Genomic DNA, 25,683 nt, shown 5'->3' on the forward strand with positions numbered 1-25,683 from the left:
AAACACAAAAAAGTGATTCAACTCATTTACCTCTAAGATTGCTATGCACCCTTTGAGGTATCTCTGGCTGCCCTTTTTAAAGGTGATGATTGATTCAATCAATCTCGAATGGATATATTCAGCCCAATTGAATTCACCCTTCAAGCCTTCATCGCAAATGAGCTTCATATATTCCTTGTTCGTTGACGTATCACCCGTTGGACAAAGAAATATCCCGACAAGGTACAATAGAACTCGGGCCTTCAGCTCATCCCCCCAGTAAGATCCACTTTTGATATCCTCTTCAACTTCAGCATATGTCACCTTATGATTCAAACCATATTTGGAGGCAAGTGCTTTCCAGTTCTTACTCCTACAGACTTCTATAACACTTTTACCTTTGTTTTGTACCCCCAATACGGCTGCAGCAGTCGATACCCCCAGAGGGAATGAATAATCACCATACTTAGCCATACATTGACTGACGTCAAATTGTGCCATCAAGGATCGACACAATTCCCTCCGAATAGGTCGATCCCTTACTCCGATCAACGATCCAAAACCTATTTCTCCCAGCACATTCAACTGACCCTTCTCCTTAAGGTGTTTAATTAATAAATTCACCCTTTTAATGCTGCATCTTGTCGACACTTCCTACATTTTTAACAATATATAATGTTATAGTTCTTATATATTTTGTATCAACGTATTTACAAGTTTAATGAATACCTTATTTTCATGTGCTTTCCTCCGTTCTTTGTATTCTTTACTATCATTCCTTGACTGTGTGATGTAAGGTTCCTTTTCAGCATCACTCATTGAATTCCATTTGGACCTCACATCTTTTTTCACCTAATATTAAACATAAACGTTTCTTAATCAATACATTAACACTAAATACTAATACTACTCAATGTCAATTTCATTTTACATACCGAACCGCTCTGTGTGCCATCTCCCTTCATCCTTTTGCATTCGGCCATACTGTTAACATTTAAAATTTGTAATCAATTTAAAGTTTATCGATACTTTAATCCAATTACCATTTCAACAATAATAACAAAAAGACATTGATACTTACTAGAAGTACATATCCACCCTTTGGTTGCTTTCGAGTCTCGGCCTCAATTTCAAAGTCATCTGCTCCACCAACAATTTTCCAACCCATTGACTCCATTTTTCCTTCATATATCAGTTTACGCAAATCAAATTATTTTGTTACATACACTTTTCAATATACAAATATAGATAACTACTCTTGTGGTAAAACGGTTTTCTTCAAAAGAATTGAATGGCCACACCAAAATGTGTCGGCACATTTATACAACCTATAATATCATTTTCTACCTATAATATTTAATAAAAGTATCGACATTTATATTTTTCCTTGAATATCTATTTCTACCTGCAATCGGTCCCAAATGCTTCCTTACTCCAAAACCCCAAACAACATATAAAAAACCCTATCGCGATTACTGTAATAATAAAAAATTAGGGTTTCGACAACATACTTTTCGATTCGACTGCAGCAACAAACAAACAAACTTCGCTTTAGAAACGCCTTCTGAAATGCAGCAACAATTACTCTTCGATTTCAAAAACTCGTCCGTTCTATCTTTTTTCAGAGGATATTTAGCTATGGCCTTTATATTTTCATCGGATATGTTATTTATATTTAATCGATACAAATACAAAAGTGTCGATACTTTTATGTCAGGTGTCGATACTTTCGAAAGGATAATTACCTATTTCTTTGAAAGTGTCGATAATTTATTATACGTACTTACGAAAGTATCGACACTTTCAATATATCCGGTATCATTTTACCGGTTTTATCATTTTGATACCGGTTTTATCATATTTTTACCTGTTATATCGTTGTGGATCGATATATTTTTTTAAAGTATCGACACATTATAGGCGCTATAACTGCTTCTCTTTTAAATTCACAAAGTGTTGATCCTTATATAACGTATCGACACTTTTAAATTTACCGGTTTTATCATTTTGTTACCGGTTTTATCATATTTTTACCTGGTATATCGTTTTGGATCGATATATTTTTTAAAAGTATCGACACTTTTTAGGATTTAAAACTGCTTTTAAAGTTATGTAATTTATGTTTCAATTTATTTAATAGTGTTTCATGTTTTCCACCTACAATATTAATTTAATAATTTCATTTACACAAAAAAATATTTGATTGTTTTGATATTTTATAAAATATTATTTAGATTTTAAATTTAACAATATTAACTAAAGATAATAATAAATATATTTTCACAGTGAAATAAGTATGGACACTTTTATAAAAAGGATAGATAATTTACAATATAACAGGTAAAAATATGACAAAACCAGATTCATTATGACAAAACCGGTAAAATTTACTTGATATGTTAAAAGTATGGACACTTTTATAAAAATGATAGATACTTACCGATAACCAAAGTTTACCGGTTACCAAATTTTTTAATAGTTTTTCATATTTTCTACCTAAAACATTATTAGTTGTCAACATAATAGGTACCGCTAAACCGAATTTATTAAATACATTTTAATGTATCCGGTAATACTGTATATTAGCCGTATATTAACCCGCCTTTCCTGAGACATTCCCAGTTTTACTCCCTCTTCCCAAAAACTAAGTAAACATACAAAATCTATATTAAACCAATTTCTTTAAGAGTTCTAACCCATTATCAAGTATTAAGCCCACTCCTTGTTCCAAAAAAAGAAATACTAAAGCCCAATGGAACTCGAGAAATGGTTTTATGGCGTTTCTTAATCTGCTCATGCAATCTTAACTTCTTGGAAACAACAGATTTGTCTGTGATTTCTCTGAAAACAGAGCTTCCATGACAGAAGAATGTTTCTTCGATTTGTGGAAAAACAAATCATAAAAAAAGATGAACAAAAGAAACAAGGGAATCCTACGTAGTTAATTAACCAACACCATATCCGTTTGATCAGATATTCAAATCTCAGAATCGCTTTGCCTTTTTTCCTTGTGATCTGATTCCAATAATTCGTTTTTTTTCGAAAAACCAGTCTTCCTGCGATGTTTTGTTCCTCGTACGGATCAGAGATAGACACGTTCAAAGAGACGACGACACGTGATCAGCTGATCCATTTGTCACGTTTTCTCCCTTGCTGACACGTCCCCTGCCGCTTTGGCTAAAAGTCTTATCAACTTCCATAAAAGAAAGGATGAACACAAGATTGTAATTGCAGCCATTTCCTTTACATGGTTAGTTTCAATGACTAGAGCTTTTGATCTCATAATTCTGGGATTTTTCTGGGTTGTCTTTGAGTTCTAAAGGTACCCTTTTCCTTGTTCTTTTAGCTTCAATGGCTTGCCCTTTTTGATCTCATAATTCCGGGATTTTTCTGGGTTGTTTTCAGTTCTAAAGGCACCTTTTTGATCCCATAATTCTGGAATTTTGTGGGTTCTTTTCTATTCTTTTGATTTCGTTGATTATTATTTGTTTTGTCTTCAATTGTGTATGATGTTCTTTGTTCATGCTATCATTTCCCTGTGTGGTTAGATTTGAGAGTTGTTTTTGCAGAAACAGAGAAATATAATGCCAAGGCAAAACCCGGCTGAAATGGTGGATCCGAGCAGCGACGGTGCCGCCGAGTATGTCGAATTGGGGGAACGTTCTTCCCCCAAGCTAGATAAGTACCAAAAGGTATCTGTCATACCTCTTGTTTTCCTAATCTTCTATGAGGTCTCAGGTGGACCTTTCGGCATAGAAGATAGTGTTCAAGCAGCCGGTCCCCTTTTAGCTCTCATCGGATTTTTGCTAGTTCCGTTCGCATGGAGCGTACCGGAGGCATTAATAACGGCTGAATTAGGCACAATGTTCCCGGAGAATGGAGGCTATGTTGTCTGGGTGTCATCAGCTTTAGGCCCTTACTGGGGCTTCCAACAAGGATGGATGAAATGGCTGAGTGGGGTTATCGATAATGCTTTGTATCCTGTTTTGTTCCTCGATTACCTGAAATCAGCCATCCCAGAATTGGAAGGAGGTCTTCCAAGGACGACTGCCGTGTTGGCTTTAACCGTAGTTCTCACTTATATGAGCTATAGAGGCTTGAATATAGTGGGATGGGTGGCAATATTCCTTGGGGTGTTTTCACTTCTCCCCTTCATTTTCATGGGGTTTGTGGCTGTTCCTAGATTGGATGCTTCAAGGTGGCTTGTAATGGACATTAGTGATGTGAACTGGAGTTTGTACTTGAATACTCTCTTTTGGAATCTGAATTATTGGGACTCCATTAGTACTCTTGCCGGCGAGGTGGAGAATCCAAGCAAAACTCTTCCAAAATCGCTTTTTTATGCTCTTTTATTGGTCATTTTCGGGTACTTTTTCCCTCTTTTGGTCGGTACGGGGGTGGTTCCACTCAATCGTGAGCTCTGGACCGATGGATATTTCTCGGACATTGGTCAAATGCTTGGAGGTGTCTGGCTGCGAACATGGATTCAAGCGGCGGCTGCTCTATCCAACATGGGGATGTTTCTCGCTGAGATGAGTAGCGATTCGTTCCAGCTCGAGGGAATGGCGATTCGAGGGATGCTTCCCGAGCTTTTCGCAAAGAGGTCTCCTTATGGAACCCCTTTGGTTGGGATCTTGTTCTCAGCATCCGGTGTTATACTACTGTCATGGATGAGCTTCCAGGAGATTGTGGCGGCAGAGAACTTCTTGTACTGTTTCGGAATGATCATGGAGTTTATAGCATTCGTGAAGCTGAGGATAGATCATCCAGCAGAATCAAGGCCGTATAAGATCCCCCTCGGCACGGTTGGATCGATTATAATGTGCATCCCGCCGACAGTGCTGATTCTCGTGGTTTTAGCATTTGCATCCTTCAAAGTCATGGTGATCAGCATGGTAGCAATTATGATCGGGCTTGTTCTTGAGCCATGTTTAAGGTACTCGGAGAGGAAGGGATGGTTCAAATACTCCATAATTGCTGACAACCATGACTATCATTCTGCCTATCAGTAATGTAATAAAAAGAACATGATATCATGTAACCACAATTCTCTTTCGTTCCGTTTTCCTTTGCATCTTTATAAATATATATCCATATTCGTGACGAAAAGATCCACCACCAATTAGTTTATAGCTCAGCACCAGATAGTTGTACTTACAAGTCTAATACCTATTGGAAATGTGTTAAAAAGAACATGTTTCACTACAAACATACATTATAACAAGAACAAAGTTTGCCGAACCCTCTGCCGTTTTCAAATCCGTAATATTTAAAGTGCCCCAGGAAAGAGGAGACTATTATTAAGTAAATAAAGACTTAGGAAACTATCACAGGTGATTGTCATCTTTGTACTCTTTAGTTCTAAGTTTTTCAGCACAGAAGCTAGACGCAGTTACAGTGTATCTTAGAGGCGTTGAAGGCTCGGTTCTCGTACCGGTCCAGAAGCTACTCGGTATTCATATAAGAAACTGATGCAACACAGAAAAACGTGTGTTGATGCATGATCAGGTCATGCTGGATTCCGTTGGCGTGGTACAAGGAGCCAGTGTATTAGGAGGCAAGTTCATTCCGCCCCCTCTAACAGATAGGTTTGGACCCTTTATGAAGCTAGCCCTGCTGACTAGGTTTGAGTCAAGGAACACCACGATTACTGTGATGTCATCGTGGAAATGCCGACGGACACCCCGGTCGATCTTCTTCAAGTCGGAATACCGCATTTCTCTCTTTTTCGCTGCTTTGTGTAGAGCAGTTCTTACCAGCCTCCTAGCACTTCCCTGCATGAAGAATCCAAGACAACAGAATTAATATTTATCAGTTCTTCTGATACCATTTCATCTGTTGAACAGTTATAACTTCGGATGCATGGGAGAATAAATGACTGTTTTCAAGGCTTAAACTTACACTTCGAGAATGCTTTCGAACAATATCGACAGCCTCTTGATTGCTTAGGTGCTCCCAGAGCCCATCGGACGCAAATATCACGAATTTATCATATGGCAATAGCTTGTGCACTGATATCGATGGGTCTGCGCTCAATATCGGCCTTTTAAAAGGCTCACGGAGGCGAAACTTGGGATATAAAGGCTCCCTGTTGAACTCAGCCTTTTTCAAATATACATCCCCGATTGATCGGGAAATCTGAAAGGTTGTTAATTCTATTAGTTAAACATCCTCGAAAAGTTCTGGCAACAAAGCAAAGCAGGGAAAACCATAGCAATGAAATTTTACAGAATCGATCATGGCTGGCTGCAACAGCGTGTCTTATTATAAGAATTCCATAAAACAAATTGCACTTCTAGGTGCACATAGTTTTTCGAGAAGTATTCGTAAAGACCGCTTTCCGGAGTCATTACGACAGCAGAAATCGAAATATGCACTTTACTCTCTCCGCAAAATCCGGAAAAATGCAAAACTCTAAAAGACAATGCAACAAAAACACATTAGGATATCCATGCACCTGCATAGAGATGAAAGGTTATGCAGCTATCGTGTTTCCATTATAAAGACTGAAAGTTTGAAACTAGCCAGCTCCGGGATCACCACCGAGCATATTAGTTAATTGCTTTCAGTGAGATCAATATACAATTCGACAAATTTTCTAGTTCCCATCATGAAACAGCAGGTAGCACTCTGTTATCACTTTTGATTATCTAGTTAATTACTAAGTTCTCTCGATCAATTATTATCATGGCATCGTTCCCCTCGAATGCTACACCGTTTTCCTCCTCAATATTGCCTTTGTCTTACAATTCTATTCTCGGTCGAAAACATTTATTTTCAGAAGGTAAGAATGAGTAGACTAAACAATGCCTCGGGTCGTGCCTTTATCTTGGAATTTAGCATAAATCGAACTACGGCTAAACCAAACTCCCCAATTATTCATAAATAGCACGTTCTATAGTGCTCAACTTGAACAAGAACTGGTTCAAGCTATCAAAGTTATTTGCATAGTGAAAAACTTACCCTATCAAAGTTATTTGCATAGTGAAAAACTTACCTGTATAAGACCTTTTACACGCCATACATTGTGCTTCAAAACAACAATCTGCGAGTCGTCAGGGTGCAACGACTGCAGCTCCTGTCTTACAGATTCTATGCACACGTTATGCTCCTCCGACAGCTGACTGGCTAGATACTCTCCTGTTTCCCTTACAGCTCTCCCCAAAACGGCACGTGAATCACCAAGGTTGGCAACGTAAAGGTTGCCGCCACAGATAACACCAACCAGGCAGCAGGATCCAACAGCTGCAATTTGTGGGCTCATAGGCCATTGTTTGGCAACGAGAGACGTAAAACCCTCTTCTGTTGCTTGATATGCTTTTCGTATTACGTCAACTGACATTGTCTGATGCTCAGAAGTGAACCCTGAAACATAACAAACATATCAGAATAACAAACATCACCGAAACAAAAGTTGATGAGAAAAATAAAAATGTAAAAGATAGATACCAAGGCTCTACAGCAACAAATCACTACTGAAAAGCAAAAACAACAAAGTGAGACTCGGAAACTTATAACAAGTTCACTACACTAATTCCTTTCGATCCGATAATTCTACCCCAAAAGTTGCTCTACTTCCCTGATCAGAAAGTAGAGGGAACTAAAAATTAACCCCAGAAAAGGCATCTTACGCTTGAGATGTTGAAAGAGATGATCATTGATGTAGCGCGAAGTCTCTGGCCCCCCATGCCCATCGTATACGCCAACAAAAGTACCATAGGGTCCTGACTCATGTGAACTCAAACAACCAGACTCAAGCTGGCTTTGGTCTTCAATCAAACTGTTGGCCTGAACCATTGCCATCGAGAACTCGCCGTTAATATGCTGTCCAATATCCTTGTACCACAAAAGCCCATCTTGACGGCCTGCGGCATCTGCACTTTCGTGATTGTATCGATCCGACCTCGGCCAAAAACAGGCCCTCAAAAGGTTAATCAACCCTGATAACATCCCTCATCTCATCCACAAAACCTCCAAATACGCCTAATCTAAACCACCACTGAAAAATAATAACCAAACCCGAAGAAAACCGAACAGCGAGCCGAACCAGCCTTTGCTTTCTCAACTCAATAATGGAACACTGGAGCAACATCAACAACAAAGAACACCAGCTTTCTCAACATAATAATGGAACACTACAGAAACATCAACAACAAAGAAAACCAAGAGGTAAGCAACACTGCAATGTGAGGTGAATAGCTTAAAAAAGCAACTAAATTACCAGCATCAATAAAAAAGAACCATACAGTTTGATAACTAATCTACCAGATCAGTCAATGATGTGTACTTAACAAAGTCATGGCTTTAACAGCTCCATATAAAGAAAAAAAATTCAACAAAAGAAAAAAATAAAACAAAGGGTTTTATTTTTCAAACAAAGTAGTTGGTCAGCCATTAGAATAACCAGAAGGTCTCATGTTTCACATTGAGAACTTTAAAAAACAAAACCCAGTTAAAAAAATATCACTTTAAAACACATTAATTATCATAATTCCACTTTTCTTTTCCACACTAAATAAGAAAAACAAAACTAAATTATATATTAAACAAAAGTTTACCTTTTGGTATGAAAAGAAGGATCTGGGAATAAGAAAGGGGAAAACTTCATTTCAACAATGAAAATTGGAATTTGCAGATCTATGGATGAATCAAACCAGAGATATAGAGGAAGGGAAAGTTTGGGTTTTGGTTGGTTTCAACTACTGATCAGAGAAATGAAATGGATGAATTTCTTTCTTTCTTTCTTTCTTTTTTTATACAGAAAAGAGAAGATTTTGGTTTTGCCTCCAACAACTTATATTATATACATATAAACCTCACTTTTCTAGCTGCCTCTCTTGTTTCTTCCTCTAATTCTCAGCAGACAATGACCCATGAAAGACCAACAATGGAGAGCTTGAAGCCAGCTAAGCAAAGGTCCAGTTTTGGGCTCCACACCCCCATGGCAATAAAAAGAGAGAAACGGAACAAAATATACTCAAAAAGGAAGAAGCTTCATAAGCTTAAATTTCAAATGGATAAATCTACATTTGTGTACTCAGTCATTTCGATTTTTATATATTAATAATCGAATACATTTTAAAATTAAACTATAATTATTGAATTGAGTTATTTTATATTTGAATATTTAATTTTATATTTATAATTAATTAAACATATAAAAATAATTTTGAAATTTTTATTCACTTTGAATTTTTAAAATTTATCAACGAGGTTGATTCAAATGGTAAGCAGTTTGATATCATTTAAACATATCTCGAGTTCGAATCTTTTATATGTAAAAACTCTCTACTAAGAAATATAATCATTAAAACTAGATATGCGAATTAGTGAATATCTTGAAAATAAAACCGATCATTGATTTAAAGTTGATATATACAGTGCATATCGGATGAAATGACCTTCCAGCTCAGTTGGTAGAGCACAAGGCTCTTAATTTTGGGGTCGTGGGATCGAGTCTCACGGAAGGCATTTCATAATTCGGAGGTCTCTTACGGAAGCTACTCTCAACCTGGCGTTGGAGATAACCTATTACATATGTGAATAAGGGTCAGCTAATACAATATACAGTGCATATCGGCTCGTACAAGCTAATAAAAAATTAATATTTTAAATAAATTTTTTTAATCTTTCATCACTATTAACTTTAGTATATGTTTTAGTAAGAGTCAATAAAATTCAACCCAATTTTAAAAAAATCATTAGATTTAATTTTAAAAAAATTCATTTGATTTAATTTTTAAAAAAGTAAATTTTTAATCGATTTAACACTAAAAAACTAGAGTCAACTTCACTTGATAAAAGAATTCAAATAAAATTTAAGTTATAAAATAAGATATAAATAACTCGAATTTTTTTATTTATTATTGTATTGATTTTTAGGTTCAATCCTATATGACATAATGTATATCACTTATGAAGAAATATACAATGTATACAGTTATAGAAACACATTTAAATTGGATTTAATTAGTACAATAGTATTATAAATATTTAAAATTAAATTTAACTAGAAAATTGTACAACTAGACTCAATAATTTTTTTAATAAAATTTTAGTTATAAAATAAACCTAATAATTTGATTAATTCAAAAAAATTTAATTTTATTTGATTTGATTCAATCTAATATTCACATATGCTTTCATATTGCTTTGTCAAGTACTCGGTTCTTTGTCCAAGTTTTCTGTTTGCGGTGCAATGGAGCCAAATCTGGAAGGGAGCTACTAACGAGTCGACCGGTGATGAGAATTTGTATATGATTCTTTCAACAAATACTGTAACAACCCGGAAAAATTTAGAGTAATATTAAATTGAAATTGGAGGTTAATTGTGAAAATTGGTAAATTATGAGGAATAAATTGAAAGTTCTGAAAATTTGAAATCCATTTTAGAAGTTGAAGAAAATTCAATGACCAAGCCCTGAGTTATACCTTTGAGTGTCGGCAGGTTTTTCTTTTAAAGGAAATGAATTGGTTTCTGCGTGAAAATACAGAAAACCAATTCAGAAATTCCCTTTCCCCTACACCAGTTTCCAACCTCGATTCCGACGCCGTCCGAATTCCGATCGTCGTTTTGAAACCACCGTTGTGTTCATCATCGAGCGAGGAACAAACCCTTCAAATTAATTGAAGCGAAACGCTGCCAAACGTCGGGAATTTCCAGTCAAAGTCTCGACGTTTTATTTAGCTCGATCGCTGGGAAAATCTCAAATTCATCGCCGATCGTTGCTCCGTTTACGACACCTCCTGCACCATCGTGTTCCTTGTGTCGTTTTGAGTCCGCCGGTGTCAACCTTGGTCTCCGTCGACGACAGCGCGTGAGGAGGTGGAGCAGTTTCGGCCAATTTAAAATCGAGCTCTCCGCCATTCAAAAATTGGAACCAATCGTTGTAAGTATCTCGAAATCGCTCAAAATAATTTGTAGAAATTTTTCCGTGATTTTTAGAGCCCCGGAGGACGTCTCACGCGCCGCCGTAGGGAGAGTGAGCAGCTGGAAAACCGGTTTGACCGGTTTTGAACTGGTTTTGACCGGTTTGACCGGTCTGAACCGGTCTGACCCAACCCGACCGACCCAGCCGTTGACCGTTGACTTTCTTTGACCAGAACCTTAAATGGCTTTGACCGATCCTTAAACGACCGTAAATATTTTCCGAGTATACTTATTCTGATAGTTTTCGACGTCCCGAATCCGTTTCCGAAGTCCGTTTCACCAAATTCGAACCCGAAGGCCTCCAAATTGACGGTCAAAGTTGTTGACTTTGACTTTGACCAAGAATTTAAATTTTTGAAAAGACATACTTTATGTTTTTCGACGCCCTAATTCTGATTCCGCAATCCGTTTGGGCAAATTCAATCCCAAAATCCTCCAAATTGATAGTCAAATCCTGAAAATGCTTATATACTTAAGAATTTAGCTTTGAACAATTAAGTAAGATTTGGGGCTGATAAATTATTATTGTTTGAAGGTACAAGAGACTCTCCGGATCGTTCGAAAGCTCGATCCAGCTCTTCTAGATCAATTAAACCACGTGTGGCCAGTATTAACCCGTAAGACCCGTAAATTTTATGATTTTAGAGATTTATTTATGTTACCCATAAGTAATATAGTGTTATTATAAAATAGGTTCAAAAATTGTAGCAGAGCATGGTGAAACCAACAATCAGTAGATCTACTATTTGAACCTATTATCGAGGTATGTTCCCTAATTATTACTGAACTATTTTATTGGTTTTAATATGAGGTACACTGAGTTCTTTGGTTACTGTTTTATTGATGCACCAATTTAATGTGATGATTTATGGAATTTGTGTCACGGTGCAATTGAACTTTTGGATTGAATTACAATAGTATAGCTCTGATCAAGCTAATAAACAGAATGGGCCTAATGTGACTCTTGGGGCCCTAAGATACATTAGGTTGGCTTCCCTTGTTGTGTGCTTACGGTAAGCTATATGGACTTGGACTTACGGGCTTAAGGATACAAGCTCTAAAGCTTATCCTTAGGTTGGCTTTCTTTTTGCTGTGTGCTTAGAGTAAGCTATATGGAAAATAGTTTTGGAAATTACTGATGGTGTACAAGAAAAGAGTTTAAACTATGATTTTCAAAAGTTAAACTCTTTTATGAATTTATGAGATTTACTGGACTATGATTTGTTTAATGTACCTATTGTGATTTTAAGGTAATATTGGGACACACTGAGCCTAGCTCACCTTTCGAAAATGTTTTCCCCCCTTTCAGATACTATTGGTTAGATACATCGGTTCGAGCACTTGGAGGATCAACATATCTCTTGAACTATATCTGATTGTAATGTTTTATCTTGCTAGTTGACTTTATTTTGGTGACATGGACCTTATTTTAAAGTATCGTATTTTAGGATGCTGACACTTTTGCTATTACTGTTCGGTTTATTGTGATTTTGATTTTGAAGACATGTTTTAAATTAATTTATTACTTATTGGTATTATATTTACAAGTTGGGTTTTGATGGTATAATTTATTTCATGACATTTATAATGTGATTTTACATTGATTGAATAACAGTTTCAGAAAATGTCTTTAAGAATCATAATGTGATCCACTAGACTTAGTCGAAACGCATAGGCCGGGTCTAGGGGGTTACATACATTGGTATCAGAGCTTTTGGTTTTTAAACCGCGGACTGTGTATGAGTCCACATTGAAAATACAGTTTTAGAAATATTTTACAAAACAAGTTACTACGGCCATGTCACAAGTTATTAAGATTTTAACTGTGTTCAAGACTCCAAGTGCTTGTCTAACCCTAAGTTTTATCTCCTGTAGTAAACTCGAGATCCGCCAAAAAAATGAGTGCTAGACGTGGTCGTCGAACTAGCCATGGACGAGGTCGAGTGGCTAGATTTGCAGACCCGATCGATGAGATACGAGTAAATCCCCCACCTCCAATAGGTGATCTTGCTCCTACGACCCCAACAAATCTGCCTCCTGCCGCTGGTATTGGCATGACTACACCAATCATAGGAGCAACCGATATTGAGTCAGAGTCTACCGGAGTTGCTTTGGATGAGAATTTTGGTAGACAATTTCTGCAGTTGATACAGGGAGCAGTCAGAGCTACTGGTGTTGTATCAGAGGTTCCTATTTCGCAGACTTTGATTGCCAATGGAAGTTAGAACTTTTGGGGGACAGATTGGTGGAGCTCCTACTGAAGTTGAGGATTGGCTCCAGGATACAGAGAGACGCATGGATCAGTTGGGTTTAGACTCAACTAAGAGATATCAGGGTGTTGTGGCGATGTTAGATGGCAATGCCTACACTTGGTGGGAGTCAGTGACCAGTAGTGTTCCTACCGATCGTTTGACCTGGAATTTCTTTGAGGATCGCTTTCAGAGTCATTTTCTGGGAGAGCGCTACTTAGCTCAGAGACGTCAGTAGTTTCAAGACCTGGTTCAGGGAGACATGACTGTTTCTGAGTATGAGATCGAGTTCTTAAAGTTGCTGAAGTATGGATTCAGTATGGTACCTACTGAGAGAGATCGATGTCGTAAATTTGCCCTTGGACTCAGATACGAGCCGCGTAGGCAAGTTGTAACCCATCAGGATGAGATATTTGATGTGCTGGTGGGCAGAGCCAAAGATGCTGAAGAGGTGGAGGTTTTAGCTTCTGGTAGAGAACGTGTTGAACAGGAACGATCTAAGAAATTTTTAGGCCCGATGGAGTCATCAGCACAGTCCGGAAAAAGGACTCGTACTTCAGTCCCTCAGAGAAGCAATACACGTTTCAGGCCTGCAGCATCCTCACCGTTAGTTCGTAGTTGAGGCGGTTCTTCGTCGTATTATCATGGGTTCCTCTGTGAGTTTTGTGGTAAACAACACACAGGAGAGTGTCGTAAGAAGATGGGTCTTTGCTATCAGTGTAGATCTAGTGGTCATTTTCGGAGGGATTGTCATCAGCTAGCTTCGTTTGAGCAGACCGTTACCCAAACTCTTGTACGTTCTCAGACTACAGTACAGACCCCAATTAGAGATCGTAGTCAAGAAAAGACTCGAGGATCAGCATCCAGGACAGACAGTAGAGCTTGACCTCAGCAAAATAGAGGGCCAATAGTTTCTGAGGCTAGACAACCATCTTTGGTTTATGCCACTAGACGTCGGGATGACAGAGATGAGCCTGAGGTTATTGCAGGTACATTTACTATATATTCCATTTCATACTTTGCATTACTGGACAATGGCTCCACTCACTCCTATGTATCGAGCTCGGTATCTCGAAACCTTCAGATTCCGATCGAGAACACTGAAAATAATGTTACGGTTACGAGTCCAGTAGGACAGGCGATATTAGTGAATAAAGTATTTCGGCGTTGTCCTCTGGAGGTTAAGGGAGAAATTTTTCTCGCTGATCTTATGGAGCTTCCTTTAGAGGAGTTTGATCTAATTCTTGGGATGGATTGGTTGACTAAACACAAGGTAAATCTGGATTACGAGTACAAGAGAGCTACTCTGAAAACTTCTGATGGTCGGACTGTTGTGTTAGTTGGTGAACGTCGCGGTTATCTCTCCAATATAGTTTCAACGATGGAAATTGATCGTATGATCCGGAAGGGATATGAGACTTTCATTGCTTGTATTTTGAACACCAAAGGTGTATTGTCCACGATCGAGGAGATTCGTACAGTTAGCGAGTTTCCTGATGTTTTTCGGAGGAGTTGCATGGGTTACCTCCTGATAGAGAGGTAGAGTTCGAGATTGAGACTTATCCGAGATCTGCACCTATTTCTATGGCACCTTATCGCATGGCTCCAAAAGAACTTAAGGAGTTGAAGGTCCAATTGCAAGAATTATTCTATCGAGGATTTATCCGACATAGTACCTCACCCTGGGGAGCTCCAGTTCTGTTCGTGAAAAAGAAGGATGGGTCGCTAAGATTATGTATTGATTATCGGAAGTTGAACCAGATGACGGTCAAGAATAAATATCCACTACCCAGGATTGATGACTTATTTGATCAGTTGCGAGGAGCTACTGTATTCTCTAAGATTGATCTTCGTTTGGGGTATTATCAATTGAAAGTTAAAGGATCTGATGTTGCAAAGAATGTCATTTGCACTAGATATGGTCATTATGAATTCTTAGTGATGCCTTTTGGTTTGACGAACGCTCCTGCAGCTTTCATGGATTTGATAAATCGGGTATTCCGACCATATTTGGATCAATTTATGGCGGTCTTCATTGATGATATTCTGATCTATTCTCATACTAAGGTAGAGCATGACGAGCATTTGAAGATCGTTCTACGAACTTTGAGAGAGCATCGTCTTTATGCCAAACTAAGCAAGTGTGAGTTTTGGTTTCAAGAAGTGTCGTTTCTGTGGTATATTATTTCAGGGCGAGGTATTCAGGTCGATCCAAGCAAGATTGAAGCTATTGTGAATTGGAAACGACCCAAGAATATCTCTGAGATTTGCAGTTTCTTGGGTTTGGCTGGTTATTATCGACGTTTTGTTGAGGGCTTTTCGATCATTGCTTCTCCTTTGACAAAGTTGTTAAGGAAGAATGTGTCGTTTGACTGGGGTGAGGCACAACAGGAGAGCTTTGAGAAATTAAAGGCGGTATTGACTCAAGCACCAGTATTGATTCAACCAGAGTCCGGGAAGGATTTTACAGTGTATAGTGATGCGTCACACTCAGGACTCGGCTGTGTTCTAATGTAGGAAAGTAAGGTGGTGGCTTATGTATCCCGTCAGCTTCGACCGCATGAGTGTAATTATCCTACTCACGATTTGGAGTTGGCAGTAGTAATTTTTGCCTTGAAGATTTGGAGACACTATCTTTATGGAGAGAAGTGTTACATTTTCACGGATCATACGAGTTTAAAGTATCTTCTGACCTCGAATGAGCTTAATTTGAGACAGCGACGCTGATTAGAGCTTTTAAAGGATTATGATTGCGTGATTGATTATCACCCTGATAAAGCTAACATTGTAGCGGATGCTTTGAGTCGAAAGGCGGTAACAGAGTTGAGATCTTTAATGGCCAGGATGAATCTATATGACGATGTCACTCTGTTAGCAGAATTGCAAGTTAAGCCGACCTTGGTTGATGAGATCAAGGCTAAGCAGCCCCTTGATAGCTCCTTGTTTCCCATCTTTGAACAAGTAGAGCATGGGACAAATTCAGATTACGCAATTGATCGGGATGAAGTTTTATGCTTTAAAGGTCGGTATTATATGCCGGATGATGCTGAGTTGAGGCAGACTATCCTTATTGAGGCGTATAGTAGTCCATATGATATGCACCCCGGTGGAGATAAGATGTATCGGAATTTGAGAGAGAGGTATCATTGGGTCGGCATGAAGAATGACATCTAGAATTTTATGGCTAGGTGTTTGACTTGTCAGCAAGTTAAGGCAGAACATCAACATCCATCAGGTTTGTTACAACCTATCAAGATTTCGGAATGGAAATAGGAGCGTATTACTATGGATTTTGTTACTGGTTTACCTATGACTCCTTCGAAAAAAGATTCAGTTTGGGTGATTGTTGACAGACTTACAAAGTCAGCTCACTTCATTCCTGTGCGGGTAAATTATACTTTGGACAAGCTGGCGAGATTGTATATTTCAGAGATTGTCCGATTACATGGTGTTCCAGTGTCTATTATTTCTGATCGAGATTTACTTCGAGATTTTGGAAGGCGCTACATACGGCTTTGGGAACAAGATTGGATTATAGTACATCCTTTCATCCACAAACTGATGGTCAATCTGAGAGAGTGATTCAGATACTGGAGGATATGTTGCGGGGTTGCGTAATCGATTTTCATGGTAGCTGGGAGAACTTTTTGCCTTTGGCTGAATTTGCTTACAATAACAGTTATCAGACCAGCATTCGTATGGCACCTTACGAAGCACTCTATGGGCGTAAATATCGCACTCCGATCTGTTGGACTGAGTTACGTGATAGGAAGACGTTGGGACCTGAGTTAGTGGGTGAGACGGAGGACACAGTCAGATTGATCCGTGACCGTCTCAAAGAGGCATTTGATAGGCAGAAGTCTTATGCATATCAGAGAAGGAAAGATATACAATTTGAGGTTGGTGATCAGGTCTTTTTAAAAGTTTCACCCTGGAAGAAAGTATTGAGATTCGGGCGTAAGGGTAAATTGAGTCCAAGATTTATTGGACCATTTAGTATCTTGAAGAGGGTAGGACCTGTAGCATATCAGCTTGAGTTGCCTTCTGAGCTCAGTCGTATTCATAATGTCTTCCATGTATCAATGTTGAGGCGATATCATCCAGATCCAGATCACATCATTCAAGTTGAGGATATAGAGCTGAGACCTGATTTGTCATATGAGCAGGAGCCCATTCAGATCTTAGAGAGAGATGAATGAGTTCTTCGGAATAGGCGTATTCCAATGGTCAAGGTTCAGTGGAGTAATCGAGGCCCCTCAGAAGCTACTTGGGAGACATTGGAGTCAATGGAGGCTCAAATTCCTCATCTATTTTCATAAGGTAAATTTCGAGGACGAAATTTCTGGTAGAGGGGGAGAATTGTAACAACCCGGAAAAATTTAGAATAATATTAAATTGAAATTGGAGGTTAATTATGAAAATTGGTAAATTATGAGGAATAAATTGAAAGTTTTGAAAATTTCAAATCCATTTTAGAAGTTGAAGAAAATTCAATGACCAAGCCCTGAGTTATACCTTTGAGTGTCGGAATGTTTTTCTTTTAAAGGAAATGAATCGGTTTTTGCGTGAAAACACAGAAAACCAATTCAGAAATTCCCTTTCTCCTACACCAGTTTCCAACCTAAATTCTGACGCCGTCCGAATTCCGATCGTCGTTTTGAAACCACCGTTGTGTTCATCATCGAGCGAGGAACAAACCCTTCAAATTAATTGAAGTGAAACGCTGCCAAACGTCGGGAATTTTCAGTCAAAGTCTCGACGTTTTATTTAGCTCGATCGCCAGGAAAATATCAAATTCATCGCCGATCGTTGCTCCGTTTACGACACCTCCTGCACCATCGTGTTCCTTGTGCCGTTTCGAGTCTGCCGGTGTCAACTTGGTCTCCGTCGACGGCGGCACGTGAGGAGGTAGAGCAGTCAAAGTTTCAGCCAATTTAAAATCGAGCTCTCCGCCGTTCAAAAATTGGAACCGATCGTTGTAAGTATCTCGAAATCGCTCAAAATAATTTGTAGAAATTTTTCCGTGATTTTTAGAGCCCCGAAGGACGTCTCACGTGCCACACGCGCCGCCGCAGGAAGAGTGAGCAGTTGGAAAACCGGTTTGACCGGTTTTGATCGGTCTGACCCGACCCGACTGTTAACCCGAACCGACCGTTGACCGTTGACTTTCTTTAACCATAACCTTAAATTGCTTTGACTGACCCTTAAACAACCGTAAATATTTTCCGAGTATACCTATTCTGATAGTTTTCAACGTCCCGAATTCGTTTCCGAAGTCCGTTTCACCAAATTCGAACCCGAAGGCCTCCAAATCGACTATCAAAGTGGTTGACTTTGACTTTGACCAAGAATTTAAATTTTCGAAAAGACATACTTTATGTTTTTCGACGTCCTGATTTCGATTCCGCAATCCGTTTGGCCAAATTCAAATCGGAAATCCTCCAAATTGATAGTCAAACCCTAAAAATGCTTATATACTTAAGAATTTAACTTTAAACAATTAAGTAAGATTTGGGGCTGATAAATTATTATTGTCTGAAGGTACAAGAGACTCTCCGGATCGTTCGACAGCTCGACCCAGCTCTTCTAGATCAATTAAACCACGTGTGCCAGTATTCACCCGTAAGACCCGTAAATTTTATGATTTTAGAGATTTATTTATGTTACCCATAAGTAATATAGTGTTATTATAAAATAGGTTCAAAAATTGTAGCAGAGCGTGGTGAAACCAGCAATCAGTATATCTACTATTTGAACCTATTATCGAGGTGTGTTCCCTAATTATTACTGAACTGTTTTATTGGTTTTAATATGAGGTACCCTGAGTTCTTTGGTTATTGTTTTATTGATGGACCAATTTAATGTGATGATTTATGGAATTTGTGTCACGGTGCAATTGAACTTTTGGATTGAATTACAATAGTATAGCTCTGATCAAGCTAATAAACAGAATGAGCCTAATGTGACTCTTGGGGCCCCAAGATACATTAGGTCGGCTTCCCTTGCTGTGTGCTTAGGGTAAGCTATATGGACTTGGACTTACGGGCTTAAGGATACAAGCTCTAAAGCTTATCCTTAGGTTGGCTTTCTTTTTGCTGTGTGCTTAGAGTAAGCTATATGGAAAATAGTTTTGGAAATTACTGATGGTGTACAAGAAAAGAGTTTAAACTATGATTTTCAAAAGTTAAACTCTTTTATAAATTTATGAGATTTATTGTACTATGATTTGTTTAATGTACCTATTGTGATTTTTAAGGTAATATTGGGACACACTGAGCCTAGCTCACCTTTCGAAAATGTTTTTCCCCCTTTCAGATAATGTTGGTTAAATACATCGGTTCGAGCACTTGGAGGATCAACATATCTCTTGAAGTATATCTGATTGTAATGTTTTATCTTGCTAGTTGACTTTATTTTGGTGACATGGACCTTATTTTAAAGTATCGTATTTTAGGATGATGACACTTTTGCTATTACTGTTCGGTTTATTGTGATTTTGATTTTGAAGACATGTTTTAAATTAATTTATTACTTATTGGTATTATATTTACAAGTTGGGTTTTGATGGTATAATTTATTTCATGACATTTATAATGTGATTTTACATTGATTGAATAACGGTTTCAGAAAATGTCTTTAAGAATCATAATGTGATCCACTAGACTTAGTCGAAACGCATAGGCCGGGTCTAGGGGGTTACAAATACAATTTTTTGCAGAGGATGATAATGGGGAAGACGATGAAGAAAAGGACTGAATCTGCGCGCATATGAACCTGGCGTGACCAGTTCGATTAATCGGTGAGATGATCTTTTCGAACTTTGAGACGGTGAGGTGGGCGATGTCAATGTTAGAGATTTAAATTATGATTGAAATTATGGTTTTTTTATTACGTTACATTTTTTCTCGGTTGCGAATGTAATGTATACTATTTTAATCATTGTGGATATTGTGTTAATGAACTTCTTTTTAAAGAAATTGAACTTTTTTAGAAAAATGAGCTGATTTTTTAAAAATAAATTAGAATAGCATAACAAGAGCTGGAATAGTGGTCGGTTAATGGTGTAATAGACCACTACCATTAAATTACGACAACAATCTATTATTATTGATGTGGTTTCGGGTGCTGTCGTTACATATATATAACTATCGTTATTCCGTTATTTGATCACTATTTGAATCTTTGATCGATGCATTCGACGTGGTTTGATTGGTGAGAAAAAAACGTGAATCGGGTGTTTCATGCTCTTGGACAGCCATCTGATCATCTATCTTAGGATAACCGAGTAGATGCGCCGACAATTATAGAAAACGACGATGAAAAATAGGAGAAGATTTGTGGAGAGATGATAGCTTGAGTTTTGTTATATATTATCTTTATCAACAAGTATTTAAGTTTGTAGCTCAGTGTAGTGGGCAAAATTTCTTAAATAATGTTATGGAAAAAAAAAAAGAATTTGTTCATACGAAGGGTTGGAAAATTTATTTTTTTTCAATTAAAGTGTTTATTACAGTACCATTGGAAAGTAACTGGATTATTTGACGATCCCTAGAAGACGTTCAGACGACTAGATTTTTAGATTGTATAATTTTTAATTCTCGAATTTTCAGATGCCAAATTGTATGTAGCATGAGAAAGATGTCGTGTCTTCCATGCGTCTCCCAAAGACATCATGTGGTCCGAACGACTTCCTACAGACATTGTAACGTTCACACTATCTCAGCAAATAATATTTCTAACACCTTCCATGAACCATTCTTGTTTCCAAACCATTATATCATCAAATTCATCCAATTCAATAATTAAACTTCTAATCTCCCAATTTTAAATCATCATCTCATACGTTGTATAATAGGTAACTCAAGAAGAAGAGTGTGCTAAAGTGGTTCACAGTGAACTATCAACCTTGAAAACGGTAGAGTTTTGGCAAAATTATGATAGAAAAGAAACCAATGTGGAAGCAACAGTGTAATGTTTGTCCTCCAAATGATGCAAAAGTATTGGGTCCATCTTATAAGGTCACTTTATATTCTTTCTCTTTATATATATATATAATATAGTGGGGTTGATGCTTTGCATGCATGCATCCATCCATATTTTACATTTGTATAGTGTGAAGTTCACGTAAAATATTCAGATTTATGTTTAATCTATAATGGTATAGTGATATAGACATATGCATTAATATTCATCGCTACGTACAATTTTTTTCCATTTCCAACATTCATCCAAATTCGAATAACAAAGATTGTCCTTTTCATTCTCATTTTATGTGATTTATTAGCTTTTCTTTGCAAGCTTCTCCAAATTATTAGTTTGTCTTTGTTAAATTATTTAAAGATTTGTTCATCATTCATTTGGAATAATTTCCTTACCAAGTTCATATAGACCAAGGCCATATGTACATACCCAACCATGAAAATACTATTGCGATAGGTACTGTTACCAATCACACTTAACAAAGATTAATGAAAACGCTATATTACGAATGAATTCGAGTTTGATGTGTCGGATATTTGTTCAATGAGTTATAATACGTCTCGAACATCAAAACAACGCTTCTGAACAAATCAAAATACTAACTACATTTTTCTCTTAAAAATTCATTTCCAATGAAAAAAAAATAGCATATCAACATGACGAGTTAGAATAAATGTATGTTTGGGGAGAAAATGAACTTCAGTATTTTAATCAAAATATTAGTTGGATTAAGGTATAAATACAAAATCTCAAATTGAACTAGAATAGAGGGACTAACACAATAATTTAACCTCTACTTTTCAGTGGCAGCTGTGAGGTGTCTGAACCACAAATCGCATACCGTGTTAAGAAAATATCAACAGTTGAAAAAAATATACACATATACATATATCCCAAATTCGTTTGAAGAATTAAATGAACCCAAAGTTTCAAAATGGAAATTGTAGAAGACGTGGTGATTGTGGGGGCTGGAATTGCAGGTCTCACCACATCGTTGGGACTTCATAGGTATTATCGTATCACGCCAGCCTCCGCCGGCGTCACCACCACCAAACTTGTTGATTCGATTACTTTCACACACACACACACACACATATATATATATATATATATACAAAACTAATTGATTGTGGAATATTTCAGGCTGGGAATTCGTAGTTTAGTGTTGGAATCATCGGAGGGATTAAGAACCACCGGATCTGCTTTGAATACGTGGACCAATGCCTGGAAAGCCCTGGATGCTGTCGGCATCGGTGAATCTCTGCGCCACCAACATCGTCTTATACCAAGGTATTTATGCCCTCACCACCTTTACTTTCAAGACTCTTGAAATTTAGTCCTTGTGCTTTTATTTTTCAGGAGTTTAATCCTTCAACTCGCCTGGTTTGAAAAAAGGCCAATTGATAACACTATTAGTGAACTTATGTTATATTTAGGTTTAAATATAAAAAACGTGCCCAACCTATGTCCGTTTTTTCAATTTAATACCTAACATTTATTTCGTTTCAGTTTGGTGCCTAACGTTTCATTATGTTACTCAAAATGGGTCAAACCGTGACAAATCATTAGTTTTTAACGTTAAGTTATATGTATCACAGTCTGATAATTTTAAATTTTTATATAAAATTTAAAAAAAATAAAATTATATATTTTTAAAAAAAGAAAACACACAAATTTTGAAATAATCTCAAAACTTTGAAAACCTTCATTTCAATCCCTAAACTCACGTCGACTGTCGCCCTTTGCCGTCGACAAAGCTTCACCTGTAACTTACATCGCACCGACGACCAAAACTCCTATGCAATCGTGACTAATCAACATTCAATCGATGGCCAATCGAAGTTTTATACCCAACGAACCCTAGGATGAAAATTGCAATTCCTAGCGATTGTGACGGCCAATCGACAACAACTAAGACGACTTATAACTAGGATGATAACAAAGACTGCATTGGTGGCGGTGGTCCTAGCTAGAAAGGGCGGAGGGTTAGTGTTAGGATTTGGAGATTCTAGGGATTTTGAGACTTTTGTAATTTAAAGACATAAGGGTTTGTTTTATAAACATGATAATATTTTTAATATTTGTTTAAAAAATAAAATTTAAAATTACGAGATTGTGACACGTGTCACTTAACGGAAAAAACAAATGGTCCTTCACGGCTTGACCTATTTTAAATAACGGAATAAAACGTTAAGCACCAAACTAGAACAAAATAAATGTTAGACACTAAACTAAAAAAACATGCATAGGTCAGAGACCTTTTGTATATTTAAGCCTTATATTTATTTTAATTATTTTACTTAATATTATAGACATTTTACGTAATTGTACAAAAAAAATAGACATTTTACGTAATAAAACTTTAATTCGTATAAAAAAATTCACATACAATTTTAATTATTATATTTAATTTATTGATTTATTTACCGTATATAGTACACTTAATGTCATTGAACCATGTTAAAATGATTCTTTTGGTCACTAAACTTTCAAAAGTTATAAAATAGTCATTAAATTAGTTGAAATGTTACAAAATGATTACTACTATGTTATAATAATTGTAATAATTCAATAAAATTTAATAATTATTTCGTAACAGTTCGATAAATATATTGACTATTTTATATCTTTTGTAAGTTTAATAACAAAACGATCATTTAAGCATAGTTCAATATTCTCTGCGTACTTTACCCTTATCTTAATGCAGCCTACTTGTGACTTCTACATCCTTAGTGAAGCCAGCATCAGAGATTTCATTTAAAGGTCATGAAATTCGTTGTCTTCAACGGAGATTGTTGTTGGAAACTTTAGCAAATGAACTCCCTAATGGAACTATCAGGTTCTCCTCTAAACTGGTTTCCATTGATGAATCTGCAAGCTACTTCAAACGACTGCATCTTGCCGATGGAACCATCATCAAAACCAAGGTGCAAAGATTGAATTTCAACTCCGAGTATAGTAAAGGGACCAAAACAAAAACTTGACCTATATTTTATAACTTCAGGTATTGATCGGGTGTGATGGAGTCAACTCGGTGGTGGCAAAATGGCTTGGTTTCAAGAAGCCAACTTTCACAGGTCGATCATCAATTAGAGGTAATGCAAATTTCAAAGGAGGTCATGGATTTGGAACCACTTTTAGGCAGTTCTTCGGCAATGGTGTTCGATCAGGCCTAGTCCCGTGTGATGACGAGAATGTTTACTGGTTTTTCACTTGGACTCCAGCCACCACAGGTAACCTGACTTTTTAAAACACTGCTTAAATTGCAGATATCATTGTTGTTGATTTTCAATATCTGCAGAAGAAGAAATGGAAGACGATCCGGTTAAGCTGAAGCAATTCGTACGAAGCAAGCTCAATGATACATCGGATGAAATGAAATCCGTCGTCGAAAGAACTTCGTCACGCAACATTATATCGAATCCATTGAGATATAGGAAGCCGTGGGAGCTTCTTTGGGGGAACATCAGCAAAGGTAATGTTTGTGTCGCCGGCGATGCTCTTCACCCCATGACACCAGACATCGGCCAAGGTGGATGTTCCGCCTTGGAGGATGGCGTTGTTCTTGCTAGGTGCCTTGGTGAAGCCTTGTTGAAACCTGCAGGCAGAGTAGAAGAGGAATACGAGAAGATTGAGATGGGGCTGAAGAGATTTGGCAAAGAAAGAAGATGGAGGAGTTTCGATCTGATTGCCACTGCTTTCATGGTGGGTTATATACAACAGAAAGATGGGAAGGTGGTGAAATATTTGAAAGACAAATTTTTGTTGGGATTCCTCTCTTGGTTAAGGTTGAGGAAGGCTGAATTTGATTGTGGCAAGCTTCCTGGATAATGGAGAAAAGTGTGCATAGAGGTTGTGAATTATCGTCTTTATAGTACATTCTCTAGATAGATTTTGTATTAAATAAAGAGAAAGATCTTGTAATACTCGATCTAAATTAATTAATATGTAAATCATATATAAGTGAAATTAATCCGACTTTATATATTTATAGTAAAGACAATTTGGATTTACCGTTTTGAAAATGAAATAGAAAACAGCCCTCCTAACTTTTAGAGAATGTATATGTTTTTTCTAACACATTAGATACAAGTTGTTCCTGTATTAGGTACATTCGCCTTTAAATTTTGATTGTATTTTAGATATTTCGATTTCATATTCGAGCTAAAAAATTTTATGCTCAAATTGTCGATAAGAAAACAAAATAAGTCAATTGATGCTATATTGATACTTTAATGACTTAGAATTTTTTTGAAGTGTAGAACCAATTTAAAAATTATACCATAATTTAAGATGATCAAATGAAATTTATAACAAACAAGATCAAACGATAATCCAACAAGATAAAATTTATACTCAAAAAATTTCAACGGAAAATATAGAAAGTCAAGAGAGGTTCTTTAGAAAGATATCAAAAGATCTTTTCTCAAAATACATGTTTAATAATACAAAATTTAAATTATATAATTTGTTTGTCAATGCAAGATTAATACACTCTATCACTCTTGCCGTCATTATATGAACCGTATATGGGCAGAATTGCCG

The 25,683-nt window shown here is 37.1% G+C and overlaps 3 protein-coding genes and 1 long non-coding RNA gene across 8 annotated transcripts; 3 read left to right on the forward strand and 1 right to left on the reverse strand.

Moving 5' to 3' along the window:
• The first annotated feature begins 2,873 nt into the window (after nt 1-2,873).
• Nucleotides 2,874-5,045, forward strand: LOC120150755 (probable polyamine transporter At1g31830). 2 transcript variants are annotated; one of them, XM_039163381.1, is made up of 2 exons: nt 2,874-3,229; nt 3,549-5,045. In XM_039163381.1, the coding sequence occupies exons 1-2, from the start codon at nt 3,227-3,229 to the stop codon at nt 4,989-4,991; spliced, it is 1,446 nt and encodes a 481-aa protein (XP_039019312.1). In that variant the 5' UTR covers nt 2,874-3,226; the 3' UTR covers nt 4,992-5,045. The 2 variants fall into 2 exon arrangements, with proteins under 2 accessions (XP_039019312.1, XP_039019314.1); XM_039163383.1 differs by lacking the exon at nt 2,874-3,229 and adding an exon at nt 3,236-3,301.
• A 217-nt stretch (nt 5,046-5,262) lies between these two features.
• On the reverse strand, nt 5,263-8,785 carry LOC120150758 (probable protein phosphatase 2C 46). 2 transcript variants are annotated; one of them, XM_039163387.1, is made up of 5 exons: nt 8,538-8,785; nt 7,611-8,059; nt 6,977-7,344; nt 5,881-6,117; nt 5,263-5,753 (listed from the first exon to the last, which is right to left on the reverse strand). In XM_039163387.1, the coding sequence occupies exons 2-5, from the start codon at nt 7,927-7,929 to the stop codon at nt 5,484-5,486; spliced, it is 1,194 nt and encodes a 397-aa protein (XP_039019318.1). In that variant the 5' UTR covers nt 7,930-8,059; nt 8,538-8,785; the 3' UTR covers nt 5,263-5,483. The 2 variants fall into 2 exon arrangements, with proteins under 2 accessions (XP_039019318.1, XP_039019319.1); XM_039163388.1 differs by having other exon boundaries at nt 7,611-8,114.
• On the forward strand, nt 6,410-25,112 carry LOC120150759. Its single transcript, XR_005518552.1, has 3 exons — nt 6,410-6,533; nt 16,347-16,357; nt 25,103-25,112. It is a non-coding gene; the product is annotated as an uncharacterized LOC120150759 (long non-coding RNA).
• On the forward strand, nt 21,957-24,984 carry LOC120150756 (monooxygenase 3-like). 3 transcript variants are annotated; one of them, XM_039163386.1, is made up of 6 exons: nt 21,957-21,991; nt 22,073-22,146; nt 22,282-22,428; nt 23,846-24,069; nt 24,147-24,371; nt 24,440-24,984. In XM_039163386.1, exons 2-6 carry the CDS (start codon nt 22,073-22,075, stop codon nt 24,967-24,969), a joined length of 1,200 nt encoding a protein of 399 aa, XP_039019317.1. In that variant the 5' UTR covers nt 21,957-21,991; the 3' UTR covers nt 24,970-24,984. The 3 variants fall into 3 exon arrangements, with proteins under 3 accessions (XP_039019317.1, XP_039019315.1, XP_039019316.1); XM_039163384.1 differs by lacking the exon at nt 21,957-21,991 and having other exon boundaries at nt 22,029-22,146; XM_039163385.1 differs by lacking the exon at nt 21,957-21,991 and having other exon boundaries at nt 22,029-22,146; nt 23,846-24,065; nt 24,143-24,371.
• Nucleotides 25,113-25,683: the final 571 nt, after the last annotated feature.

Source organism: Hibiscus syriacus, unplaced genomic scaffold, assembly GCF_006381635.1.
Source record: "Hibiscus syriacus cultivar Baekdansim isolate YM2019G1 unplaced genomic scaffold, ASM638163v2 tig00111025_pilon, whole genome shotgun sequence".
Taxonomy (NCBI): Eukaryota; Viridiplantae; Streptophyta; class Magnoliopsida; order Malvales; family Malvaceae; genus Hibiscus; species Hibiscus syriacus.